Here is a 14198-nt window from a genome sequence, read left to right as displayed (position 1 = left end):
TAAGTATTTTAGTTTCTTGTCTTTATTTTATTTTGCAAAACCAAAATCTCATCAAATATTTGGAGCTAGGTTAGAATACTTTTATTTTGTTTGAAATAGTTTCTTTTGATGTTAGTCAATTCCCATGGGTTCGACCTTGCACTTACATGAACATTATATTCCGAAACGATTCGTGCACTTGCGAGTATAAATATTGAAACACTCACTTTTGAGGACAACAACCATATAGACACGTCATTAATTATCCATTGTTATAATCCTAATTTGATCAATGATCCTCTATATGGATGATTTACACTGTAAAGGGATTTAATTACCGTAACACCCTACAATGTATTTTATCCTTAAAACACTTAACCCCGTATAAATGATATTTCAGCTAAGTGAAATGAGTACTCCACCATTTATTTTCGTTTGGTTAAGCTCGAAGGAAATCATCCTTTACTTTCTATTCGTCAGATAGAAGCTATAGATTCCATATTTATGTTAGTGCTCCCACTCAATTGCACTGTCGTGTTCCCAAAATGTACGTATCACCCTGACCCAAAAGTAGGCTTAACTAACAAATCAAAGAACACGAATAGTAGTCTTGAGATTGAACCTAATCATATCAGGATTTAGATCATTTGATCTAGGTTCAACTAAGTGATATTGAATTGAATAGATATTACGGTAAGTTTAATAAATCTATTTCAAAGTTCAATATCGGTCCATTCCCCAACCCAAGCTTTACTTTAACCAATGTTTTGGAAAGAACATAGCATTTCTCCAAATACAAGTAAACTCTGTTGTAGATTGTCATATCAGTAAAACCTAGTGTTCTGATAAATCTAGGAATCTTTATTCACATAGTCATGTTTACTTTCCACTGTGTTGACAACACAATAAACATGATCAAGTATGTGAAAATGGTTTGAATGAATTTATAAATCAAATAGACAAACAATTGATAAGGTGAACCAAAACATACACAAATGAATGAAAAATACTTCTGTTATTTTATTGATATTGAATAATCTGGATTACATTGAAATAGAGTTTTATTTAGGGCATAAAACCCAATGCATACACCTATCAACAAGTCATAAACCATGTCAAACACATATAGCTGAGTCTCAAACATTCTTGAACATAGTACGACTGACCATAATATCACATGCACTCAATACTCTAATCGTACTAGTATTGGTAGCATCAATCCATACTATAAGTACAACTAACCATAATACCACATGCACTCAATACTCTAGCACACTAGTGTTGTTAGCACTAGTTCATGCTTTCTGAACTTTCATCCATATTAGAATTTTTTTACTAAAATTAGACAAAAGTCCTAGCATCTAACAATTTTAATAGTTCAGGGAGAATTTTAACGGCCAAAAAAGTTTAGGGGCATGATTTAGTACATGTCAAAGTTCGAGAGAAAAAATTGCTAATTAGCCTTAGATATATTAATTTGTTAACACTTGGACTAATTTTAAATTATTTGTGTAATATATTTAATTAGAATAAATACATTTAAGTATATTGTTAATTTATTTTTTAATTGTATGAATTTAATTTAAATAATGTACAAATAAAATATTTTCTAATTAGACAGAAAAATTAAGCATAAAAACTCAAATTTTCCTAATATTGTCCATTCATGAATAATACTCATTCATGTTAAAAATGTTTATTAAAAAATTTGTAGTACACCGATGTTTCGATAGATTTTTTATTTATTTTGACATTCGAAAGAGTTTTTAACTTTTGTTATGATCGTAAATGTTGTAATTATTCAGGATCACATGTAAATTTTTAAAAACTTTTAAATAATTTATATTGCCAAAAAAATAAAATTAAAACAATTGTTTACCACATGACACATGTATAAGAAAAACTTTAAACCATATTTCACAATATAAATAATTAATGGTATTCTATTTTATTTTTTTTTGAAAATGATTAATGGTATTCTATTAAAATAACCTTCTTCTATCTTTTTAATAATTTCATTAAGGAGATATGACCAGCTTTTCAATTTGTTTGTTCTTTTAAAAAAAATATATACCACTTTTGTTTCAGCATTAAATGAACTTAAATGTATAATTAATACAGGTCCTTTAAAATATACATATAATTAATTTAGGTTTTCTTTAAAAAAAAATAAAAAAAAATGTAATTGAAATTGAGTTTTAAAAGTTGGAGGTGCGGGGAATCGAACCCCGTGCCTCTCGCATGCGAAGCGAGCGCTCTACCATATGAGCTACACCCCCTCTGCTATTTTGTTATATTACATTAACGCAACTTTTGTTTTTTATATATTCACTCTTCTGACAATATTTTAGCTTTAACACTTCCAAACTACTTTTTCTCTATACTTATTAATATTAATTGCTGTCCTTCTCTTTTTATCTAGTACAAAGTTGAATAATCTATGTGTTTTGGGCTCTCCTAAAGTAAATTACAAAAAAAAATATTAATTTTTTTTTTGTTTTTAAAAAAATATGTTTATAAATAAAATTGAAGTTAGACCTCATGGTCATTACAAAAGATATTAACAAGTATAGTAGATATCTTTACCATGCCCGTAACATTATTGGCAAACGCCCATTTGGCCACATTATGGGCCCGCGTAGTTACAATTTCTAGTTATACAAGAGAAATTACTATTAGTCATAAAAGTAGAGAGGAGCTTGCAATGACGCACATAGTTCTCAATCCCCCAAATAGAGTCATCTCCTTTTAGGTTCTTGATAACAATCTCTGAATCACTCTCCACCAAAACAAAAGGATGATGCAATGACACCGCCGTCTCCATGGCTAAAAGACAGGTTGCAGCTTCTCTAGTGAGTGGGTCAGAGAAGTGTAGCCTTTTAACCGCCACCCACAATACTAATTCGTTATGGTCTCTCGCAATTGCCACAACACACATAGTTTCACCTCCGACTTTGACATCGCAGTTGATTTTAACCTAATCTTCCAGCGGCGGAGACCAATCTTGAGTCCCAACAGACTGTGGAGGGGAAAGAAGGCAATATCCATAATCTTTGTAACAAGAAGAAATAGAGTCAATATAATGTTTAATGTTACCCATTGATTTACTATGTACCTTGTCGTTGCGGGCCCTCCAAATCGTATCTACCACAATCGAGGCATACAGGAATAACTCATCAGTATCAACTCTTCTGGATTTAAGATTCCAAAGAAAAGTAACTCAGTCCCACATTCGGGCTCCTGAATCCAGAACAGGCATAACCCCCCACGGAGAAAATCGCCAAAGGTGGAAGGCAAAGTTATAATACAGGAACAAGTGCTCTATGGTCTCCTCAGCCTCCCCACAAATAGGGCAGGAAACCTCCTCAAAACCCATTCTCTTAGCAAGAGGGGCTCGTAAGGGTAGAGCATTGGAAAGGATACTCCACCAATGGACCTTGTGTCGCTCCAAAATCTTTGAGTTCCAAAGTTTGTTCCATAGTGTCGGACCAATGTTGCACAAGGGAGCCCAGTCAAGGGCTTGAACAAGATAGATAGACTTGGTTGAAAACAGACTATTTAATTCTTTTGTCTAGATCCATCTATCCCTTTCCTGGCCACTCGAATTATTGCCTCTTAAGATGTTACTAACAGTTTCCTGGTCAAAAAGGTTGTGGAGCTTGGGTGAGTCCCAATTTCCCCCAGGTAGAAGTAGATCCGACACTTTCTCTAAGCCCCACTGTTGACGATAATTGGACTTAGGGTAAAAATCTCCCAAGTCCAATTATCGTCAACAGCGGGGCTTAGAGAAAGTGTCGAATCTACTTCTACCTGACGGAAATCGAATCTACTTTCTTTATTAATTACTATTATATCTTTTTATTTAATGGGAAGAATAATCATAAGGTTTTTTTTTTTTTTTTTTTTTAAATATAATTTGATTATATAAAAAGATGACAATATAGGCATAGAGAGTTCCATTTTATTATAATTATTAGTAAAAAAAATTTACAATTATAAATGGAATACTTTTTAATGGGCATTACTCATTAATTGGTACTAAATAAATTTAACTATAAATATTAATTTTAAAAATATTTAACCATTAGATTTTAGTCTGATAGCGAATAAAAGAGAAATTTGAATTTCTATGCTTAATTTAACTACTTAATAAAAGAAAATATCAAAAAATACCTTTTTTTTACACTATATCAAAAATATATTTATATGAAAAATATTTAAGTCAAATTCAACTTTTTTGCCGAAAAAACATTTTTTTATTATTTCTTTTCGGTTGATGGACCAATCTCAGCCCATATAATGTAAAAATAAGAAATTTTTCTAATTAAATATAAAAATTAATCATAGAAATTCAAAATTTTCTAATATTACCCAAATGGGTAATACTTATTAAGAGTACACCCATATATAAATATACATTATTTCAACTATAATAATAAAAATATAAGATTAAATTATTTAAATCTCCACTATCTAATATAAAATAGTATAGGAAAATTTATATCATAATTTTTATAAACTAGGTTACATAATATTTTTTTTATATATAAATTCATGACTATGAAATTTCTTTCTTTAAATATATATATATATATATATATATCTATATATAATTTTTTTTTTCTTCAATACTACCCGAATTATAATAAATGTTACCAATTTGAGAGTTTTTATAGAAAAATATATACATATAATTTCGATTAATTTTAGCTCATTAAATAAACATTTGTAGCACAATTATATAATCTATATATCAACACATTATTTTAAGAAAATGAAGAAAAGTGCAACTGAGAATACACATTTATAATACTATGCAATCTACTCATTAAACTATTAGTATTTTTTTAATTTTTAAATGTACAATATAATTCTCCTATATATAATTAAATTTACATATAAATGACTTTGATTAGCATTGAAATTATTTAAAAAAAATTAAAAAATTACAAAAGATAAATAATTAAAGTATGCACTGTCATAGAAAAATAATAGAATGATAGCTTTTTTAAATGTTGAAAATATGTTACAGATGTAAATTCTAACTCTGTACTCTTGGTTTCTCTTGAAGAAGAGGAAAGTATAGAGTAATTTTAGCAGAGCTTCGACTACCTTCATTTCAATCCCCCCTTCATAAGGAAATACAAGGGTATTTATAGGCTAAAGGGGCGGTTATGGATGTGTCAATGACTTGCCTAGGATTTTTGTAAAAATCCCACTAATGAGGTAAAATACATGCAAAGAGCTAACTAATGGGTCTCCTAAAAGATATTGTGCTCGTGCATTAATGAAGCAGCTGGAAAATAGAGGACCACCATTCGTACAAGATGTGTGTCGCCAAAAGGTTTAACCTTGAAAAGTAAATGCTTGGGATAACTGTCTGGTAAAAAGGTGTAGGAGTGTACGCACTACCATGGCTTGTCACAGGGGACAAGATCTAATCCTGTGTCAAAAAAAAAGCATAATCGTCACTAGGCGATCTGGGTTTATCCTCAAGGTAGATGTTCACATCTCTTTTGGGCAGTCAGTGTCTATGATAGGCCATTCGAGTAACCTTCTAGGTATCTCTTTGTGCAAACTTTGATCCTGGGAAACTCTGGATCCTGGAGTAAGGGTAAGCCTTCTGTGTTTTGGATGGCATATTGAGGTTAGATAAACCTCCATGTATCCTTTGGCGTTAATCTATTCCAGGATTCACGTAGCCTCTCTGTGATTTGGTGTCACTGAGGATACTTATTTTATTATTGTTCGAAGTTGTACTTCTCTTCTTATGCCACGTGTTTCTTTGTCCAGGAACATGGATAGCATTTACCCCCAAGTTCTCGAGAACTTTGCGAGTTGTGGGAGCTTGCAGTCTTCCTCCAAATCTTTGAGGCACATTTATGACACGTGGATGATCGTTGAGAACACAGATGTGTTCTTTTTGTTGAGTTGTTCGATTGAAATATCAAGAATCAAGATGCCATTGGCGTGTCACGCATGCCATGTCTTTAGTGAATCCGTTGACAATACGCTCGTGTAGGGGGCGAATTTGCTTGGAACTGGTTAGGTAAGACTTGGGGGTGTTCCTTAAAATTCCTCTTACCCATTGAGGATTGAGACAAGTTTTTCTGAGGTTTTTTTAGGGAATTTTTTATAACTGGAGAAGAAGACTTTGATCGAGTAATAGCCATAGATAATGAACAAGCAAAGTATTTATATGAGAAACTAACAAATAAATTGGGAAAAATGTAGAGAGAAAATTATAATTTTTTTTTTTAAAAAAAACCTGCATAAATTTGATTTAAGTAACTACCAAAAATTGCTCCTAAGACACTGGATGTGTTATCTATTTAAAAAAAAAAATTAAAAAAAATAAAAATAAATAAATAAACACATGCACAACTCTAGGCTCACATGTGTAAAAAAAAAAAGAATAAAAAAATTTTTATCAGCAAAACAATATTAGAATACACGTCACAAAATAGGAAGGCAGTATGAAAATAGACGGTAAAATGAAATTACTATCATATCAGAGTATAATTAAAATAAATAGAGAAAATACAGTACGAGATGTAATTTTTTCTATAATTTTGGGCTATTTTCAAAAATATGGGAAAAATTATTAAGGTTATGATAAATATGGCATAAAAAGTAAATACCACTAAATATGGCATTATCTAACCAATCAAACTAAAAATATGGTTTTTTTCTAAAAAAAACCATACAAAACATTAAAAAGAAATCTGAATTTAAAATTCATAAAAAATAAAAACTTAATTAAATTACTATAAAAAATATTAAAATTCCCTTCATATTTATTTTTTTTAAAAAAATAAAACAAATAAAACTATAGTGATTGCCGAAGTTGTCACTCGTGCTGGAAAAGTCACCGGAGTTTACTGTCGGCACCGGAAAAGTCGTCGGAGTAGCCGCCGGTGCCGAAAAAGTCGCCGGAGTTGCTGCCGGCGCCGAAAAAGTCGTCAGAATTAGCATTGTCGCTGGAAAAACCACCAAGAAACCGGTTTCTTGATGTTAGAAACCGGTTTCTTGGTGATTTTTCGGTAATTTTACCAGTGACAATGCCAAGTCCGACGACTATTCTGGAGTTTGATGTCGGTGCCGAAAAAGTTGCCGGAGTAGTTCCTGGTGTTGGAAAAATCGCCAGAGTTATTGCCGGCGTAAAAAAAGTCGTCAGAACTGGCATTGTCGCCAGCAAATCATTAGAAAAATCACCAAGAAAGTGGTTTTTTCGTCAAGAAACTGGTTTCTTCACCAAGAAAGTGGTTTCTTCATCAAGGAACTAATTTTGTTACACAACAATAATAAAGATTATGAAAACAAAACAAAAATGATATACACTGAAAATAATTGAAACCAGTTTCATCAATCAACCAAATAGAGAAAAAAAAAAAAAAACAAAGAAACTGGTTTCTTCATCACGAAACCGAAAACAAACCAGTTTCTTGGTGATTAGCCCGATCCTTTTTCTGGTGACAATGACAATTTTGACGAATTTCCTAGAGTTCTATCGTTGGTACTGAAAAAGTCACCGGAGTAGCTGTCGGTGTATTAGTCGTCAGAGTTGCTACCAACGCTAGAAAATTCGTCAGGCCATTGTCGTCAGAAAAATTACCGGAAAAATTACCAAAAAACTGGTTTCTTCATCAAGAAACCAGAAACCAGTTTCTTGGTAATTTTTCTGGCGACTATGCCAATTCTAATGACTTTTCTGAAGTTTACTGTCGGTGCCGGAAAAGTCGCCGGAGTAGCTGCTAGCGTCAGAAAAGTCGTCAGAATTGGCATTGTCAACGGAAAAATCACCAAGAAACCGGTTTCTTAGACTTCAAGAAACCGGTTTCTTAGACTTTAAGAAACCGGTTTCTTGGTGATTTTTCAGTGATTTTTCCGGCGAAAATGCCAATTCCGACGAATTTTCCGGCGCCGGCAGCAACTCCGACGACTTTTTCGGCACCGACCGCTACTCCGGTGACTTTTCCGCACCCGCAAAGAAACTCCGTGACTTTTCCGGCATCAATGACAAATAAAACTTCCTAAACAAATAAAAACAGTAAATATGGGATTTAGAAACCTAATTACATATATATGGCATATCAAATACCATACAAAAACCTAAAAATAAAAAAATACCATATAAATTGGCCAAACTTAAATGTGCCATATTTATCATAAGAACTTTTAAAATCCCATACTAAGTGTAATTTCCTCTATAATTTTATCATTATATTTCTTTGGTCCTTTCCACTCTTTTTTTTGGGCCTATGGTCCTGTTCAATTTTCGTGGGCCATTTTACTATATCTAGCCTGTTGGGCCTTTTTATTGGGCTTTACAATATTTGGTTAGGCTTTAATTATTTTATTGGGAAATTTACATTATATATTGACTTTTGTAATTTTTTACAAAAATACTGTCATTAGAATTTACTTTTTTACTGTGTATTTTTATAAGTTTTATACTGCAATATATTGTATTTATTTTTTGTTTTTTTTTTAATTTGTTTTCGTGTTGTTTTACAGTTGTTTTCCATAATTTATTTTTTTAAGGTGTGTGGTTTTTTTTATGTTTTTCTAGAATATAATATATATATATTTTAAAGTTGGGCTTGCAAATATAACTGCTATTGCATTGGGTATTGAGGTTGTGCAGAACAATTTTTACTTTTTTTTTAATCATGTTTTCCTTTTTTTTATTTGATTTGTTTTAGTATTGTTCTATAGTTATTTTCCCATGATTATTTATTTGACGTCGATTTTTTTTTCTCAGTCTCACTGAAATTAATAGTTATTTTCTGATTGTTCTGGTGTTCCTATGGTGGTTCTGTCTGTGAGTGTGAAAGATAGAGATCTCATTTTGTGTTTATAGTATAAAAGAAATTTATGCTGTGTGGCAGTTTTTTTTGTAAAGATAGAAAAAAAAAAGTCACTATTTTTGTAAGTTTCCCATTTTATTTTGGGCCAAGATGCAAAATGGCCCTAAATCTAACAATTAAGTTAATAAATGTCCCTTTTTAAAAAAAATTAACAAAATGTCCATTCTGTAAAAAGTTTGATAATGAAATTACAATTATAATCTTGAATAATTAAGTGTTTGGTATAATTATTTTGCACAATAATATATCGTTTTTATGTGCAATAATATATTAAAAAAAACTGAAAGGTAGTATATATATATATTTTTGAAATAGCTGAAAGGTAGTATATTAGTTTAAGATTGTAGCATATTATTTTAATGTGCTATGATATATAATGAACGAAAGATGGAAATTAAAAAATATGGAATATTAGTTTAAGTGTGAGGTATAGTTATATTTCACTAGGAAATATTGTCTTTATGTTCATTAGTATATCATGAAGGAAAGAAAAAGAAAAAAAACATGTGAAATATTACATTAATTTTTTGGTATATATATATTTTTCACTATAGTGGTGGTATATTAATTTTTCACTATAGTATTTATGCTTATGATTGTAGAATATAGTTTTTATATGCTATTGTATATCGTGGAAAAAAAATCATTTAATAGTATATTAGTTTAAGTTTATGGTATATTTATATTGGTCTAAGGTATATCATTTGTATGTGATATGTATATCGTGAATGATAGAAAGGAAAAAAAATTATTAAATATTAATTTAAGTATGAGGTATAGTAATATTTGACTGATATATATTGATTTTATGGTTATTGGTATTTCATGAAGGAAAAAACAAGAAAAAAAAAAACTTTTGGAATATTAAATTAAGTTTTTTGTATAATTTTTTTTTTGCTATGCTAGTGGTATATTAATTTTTTACTATGGTATATCTGCTTATGATTGTGGTATAAGTTTTTGTATGCTACTGTATATTGTGGAAAACAATTCATTTAATAGTATATTAGTTTAAGTTTGTAATATATGTATATTGGTTTAATGTATATTGTTTGTATATCATACGATATATTAATAAAAAAACTAATTATATGCTTAAATAACATATTAGACAACAACGACAACAGCAAAATCTAAAACAATAAAACATATAATACCTTTTATATAATGAAAAAATAATTGACAAAATTGAGTAGAGATATTTTGATGTATTGTTTTTGATAATTTCTATTAAAGGAATAAAACATATAATATACATTATATATAATAAAGGGTATTTCAAGTATTAAAAAATAAAAAAGGATATTTGCTTTATTATTTAAAAAAAAGTAAAAAATAAGGCCATTTAGTTGGATTTCTCTTTTATTTTCATCCTCTTTTTTCCCAAACAATGCTCTTGTAACTGTTTCCCATTTAATAAAAGCTTTAATTTTTTTTAAGAAAATGAGATTGCCGACCGACCCAAAAACATCGTACGTCGTACTCATACTTGTAAAATCAAGAAGAAACATTGGATAATCATAAGCCATATTATTTTTTACAGAAGATATTCACAGGAATATTCACTACGATTCCTAACGAAATGAGAAGCAAACGTTGCCACCACCACTAACAAAAAAAAAAAAAACTGTTCACTGAAATAGAAAACTACATATGATTAATCAAAACTTGCCGTCTTATGTATCACTTTATCAATTAACTAAGCCAAACACATTACTCCAAACTCAACACCACTATAATAATTCCTTAATGTAAAATAATAATAAAAAAAATCTGAATTTATTATAATTATCACCTGTACTTACGTATTTAGTAGAAGTACCATTTTATATTGAAGTTTATTTGACTCTACATATAATTAATCAAACGCTTTTTCTTTTGTTAATTTCTCCAGTAAAATGGATAGTCCTCAAGAAAATAATAAGGTGGTTTATGTGGCTCTTGGAAACGAAAGAGAAGAGGGTTTCAAGACCTTGAAATGGACACTGCAAAGATGGAGATTTCATCCACTTTCTATAATCATTCTCCACATAAACATCACCAAAGATATTGTTGACACCTATTGTAAGTTTTATGTATATATATATATATAGCTCTGAATTAATTTATTTATTTTGGTTTGTTAATTATTTGATGATTTTCATATTTGGTGCAGTTGGAAAGATGCATGCAAATTACATAAGTGAAGAGATGTTAGAACTTATTAGAAAGAAAGAACAAGAAAATATCGATAAGTTACTTTCCCAGTACATAACTTTTTGTGGCAAGGTATATATATAAAAATATAGTTTTGAGTTTTTCTTTCTTAATAATTTCCTTAAGTTTTAATTATTTTTTGCTTTCATATAATTTTGATAGGTGAAAGCTGAAGTTTTCAAGGTTGAGAAATATGATAAGCCAATCCGTGAACTCATCATAGATTTGATTTCAGGACTCCATATAAACAACCTGGTCATGGGACTCACATTCATGAAATCTTCATCTAGGTAATATTTATAATTATTGAACAAGTTAAATATTAACTAGCTACATGTATATAATTTTGTATTTTTATAAAATTGACTTTATGTATTTCATATAGGAAAGCAAAAACGGCAATTAGTGGCTGTTTTTACATTTATCAACAGAAGCCTGAATTTTGTGACGAGTTCTTCATAGTAAGTGGTGGAAAACAGATATCAATGAGTGAAGAAAATTTTGGTGATTCAATTCCATTAGATTCCCCCAGTTCTCAAAGTCAATGGGAATGTTATACTCAAGAAATTGATAACTATTTTCAACATTTATTGTCCCTGAATTTGGATGAAGAAGTAGTAATTAATAATTGCCATGAGCCGGTGAATAATGATAATAGTCCAATAGAAGCAGAAATGAGGAAACTACAAACCTCCAATATGGTACTCTTTAGTTACCACTTTATATATTAATTCACTTCTATAATATATGGTTTTTATTAACTAGCTAATTAATAAGCAAAAAAACTTTGGTTTTTAACAGAGTATTGCTGAGAAATCTCAATGCCTGAGGACAAAAACTCGAGAAATATTGGAGATGATCCAATCAAAAAGAGATGAAACTAAGGCCAATTCTCGTAGGCATGCAAAAGCAGAAAGGGTCATTTATATATGCAATGAAAGGGTATAAATGCTACATATATATACTGATCGAATTATAGATATTTTTACTGTAGAGTAATTTGCGGTATAAATATTTAAATTTAAATTTGAGTTGCAAATAAATACTTAATTGTAATTTTTAGCGGTAATAATACCTACGTTATAATTTTGTAACTTCGGTAGGTATCTGGTATAATAAATTGTCACTGGCAATTCTTAATTGGTCCAAGTCATTAAATTTTTATTATTTTAAAAAAAAAAAATTAGTTCAAATATATCAACAAAAAAAATGACATTTAATGGTTAGATGTTTATAGAGTTCCAGAAATATAAAACTTAGTATTTATTTACAACTGAAAATTAAATTTAGTATTTCTGCTGCTATATATGAATTATGGTCTTACGTAAGAATGTATATTGTAAATATCACCAACTCAAAGCTTTGAACGACACTGTCAAAATTCACTTCTTCAGTCTTATGTACATTTGTTACAATTCCACATTTCTATCATAAGAGTCAAAAGAATATATTTATATATATATTTGTTAAATTAGATCTCACTGTAATATTTATTATTACTGTGTTACAAGATGAAGTGAAAAATACAGATAAAATACAAACAGAATACAACAGAAAATAGATCCTAGGTGGCTTCGCCTCTAGTGGATCAAGAACTAGTTGTTAGTTACAACCGAAGTTGTAACTAACTCCTAGTTCTGTGATCAACCCTAAAATCTACAACTATAAAAGCACTAGAGAAATACAGAAGAGAACAGAGATGAGATATACCAGATGCAAAAGCCCTAGGTTACCAGATCTGAGAAAGTTTTTCAGCTCCAGATGTTTTTCAAGTACATGCACAAGAAACAGAAAAGTGTTAGTGTGAGAAACCAGAAAAACAAGAGAGAAATAAACACAGAAAACACAAGAGAGAAAAACCTAGAAATACCAGTCGATCTGTGACTTGGATTTCTTACCTGTTGTAATATTCATGCTTCATAGTGAAAGATCTGAGGTCGATCTTCAAGGCGAGCTCAAAGAGGATGTACCCCTGATTTAGGGCGAACCTCTATGATCTCTGGTGTTATTTTTCTTAACCCTAACCTAATGATTCATGTCTGATATTTGTGTATGTGTGTGTTGGGTTGTTTCTGGGAAGGTTTCTGGGTAAGATCGATCAATAGATCGAGGAGGATCTCTGGTTCTAGGGTTTGAGAACCAGAGAGAAGGCAGAGAGAAAGAGAGAGAGTTTGAGAAACTCTCGAATGTTCGAAGGTGCAAATGAGCTAGGGTTAGCTCTGATTGAACTTAGTTTTGTTCAATCCAGAACGACAAATCGTTTGGTTTAAACGATTTGTCGTGTGAGTGAAGAACGACAAGTTTCCATTGTCGTGTAGGCTAAACGACCAGGGTTCTTTGGTCGTTGACTGAGGTTTAAATTGATTTTTCTGGGACAGATTTGTCCCTGTCGTTTTTGACAAATTTCTTGAGTGGTGTAGGTTAAACTTGGAATTTCACCAAGCCAAATTCCTACAGTGGTATCAGAGCTTTGGTTCAAGCTTAAATCAACTCAAGAAAGAATCAAGAAAGTGATCAAGACTGGGAGAAGAAGAAGAAACACAACAAGAAGTTGTGGACAGTGGGAAACCTGTGGAAATTCCACAAACTGATAATAAACAAATTTTTCTAAACTCAACTCAATTTAATTTTGATTTTTCTAACATGAGCAATATCAAAGTTGACATTGATCGTTTTGATGGATCTGGTGATTACAGGATCTGGAGGAGAAAGATCAGATCTCTGTTGGCTCAACAGAAACTACTTAGGGTTCTTGAAGACCCTATTGAATGGCCAGACAACACTTCAAAGATTCAACAAGAAGAACTGTTGGAAACAGCCACTGGAATCATAATTTTCAACCTTTCTGATGCCATCATCAGATTGGTTGATAAAGAAGAAACACCAGCTAAAATCTGGAAGAAACTTGAAGAGCAGTTTCAACAAAAATCCCTAACTAACAAGATCTACCTGAAAGAAAGGATCTTTGGGTTTAAGATGAGTCACACTAAAACCCTAGATCAGAATCTTGATGAGTTTCTCAGAATGCACATTGAATTGGCAAATTCAGGAGAGAATGAAGCTCTAAGTGATGAAAATCAGGCAATAATCATTTTGAATTCATTGCCTGATTCATACAGAGAGGTAAAGACAGCAATCAAGTATGGAAGGACT

General features: G+C 30.7%; 1 protein-coding gene and 1 non-coding gene across 2 annotated transcripts; one reads left to right on the top strand and one right to left on the bottom strand.

The window, feature by feature from the left end:
* Positions 1–2185: 2185 nt before the first annotated feature.
* On the bottom strand, positions 2186–2258 carry TRNAA-CGC (transfer RNA alanine (anticodon CGC)). Its single transcript has one exon. It is a non-coding gene; the product is annotated as a tRNA-Ala (tRNA).
* Positions 2259–10747: 8489 nt separating this feature from the next.
* On the top strand, positions 10748–13636 carry LOC115713665 (putative U-box domain-containing protein 50). The gene is made up of 6 exons (XM_061113907.1): positions 10748–10913; positions 11005–11117; positions 11208–11335; positions 11431–11746; positions 11847–11987; positions 13466–13636. Exons 1-6 carry the CDS (start codon positions 10748–10750, stop codon positions 13634–13636), a joined length of 1035 nt encoding a protein of 344 aa, XP_060969890.1.
* The last annotated feature ends 562 nt before the right edge of the window (positions 13637–14198 follow it).

Source organism: Cannabis sativa, chromosome 4 (genome assembly GCF_029168945.1).
Source record: "Cannabis sativa cultivar Pink pepper isolate KNU-18-1 chromosome 4, ASM2916894v1, whole genome shotgun sequence".
Classification (NCBI taxonomy): Eukaryota; Viridiplantae; Streptophyta; class Magnoliopsida; order Rosales; family Cannabaceae; genus Cannabis; species Cannabis sativa.
This window is presented reverse-complemented; position numbering and strand designations above follow the sequence as displayed.

Excerpts from the sequence above, each read along its gene's own strand:
- LOC115713665 (XM_061113907.1), top strand. The coding sequence starts at position 10,748 with ATGGATAGTCCTCAAGAAAATAATAAGGTGGTTTATGTGGCTCTTGGA. Across the intron at positions 10,914-11,004 it reads AGATATTGTTGACACCTATT|TTGGAAAGATGCATGCAAAT; the intron begins GTAAGTTTTATG and ends TATTTGGTGCAG. Across the intron at positions 11,118-11,207 it reads ACATAACTTTTTGTGGCAAG|GTGAAAGCTGAAGTTTTCAA; the intron begins GTATATATATAA and ends TAATTTTGATAG.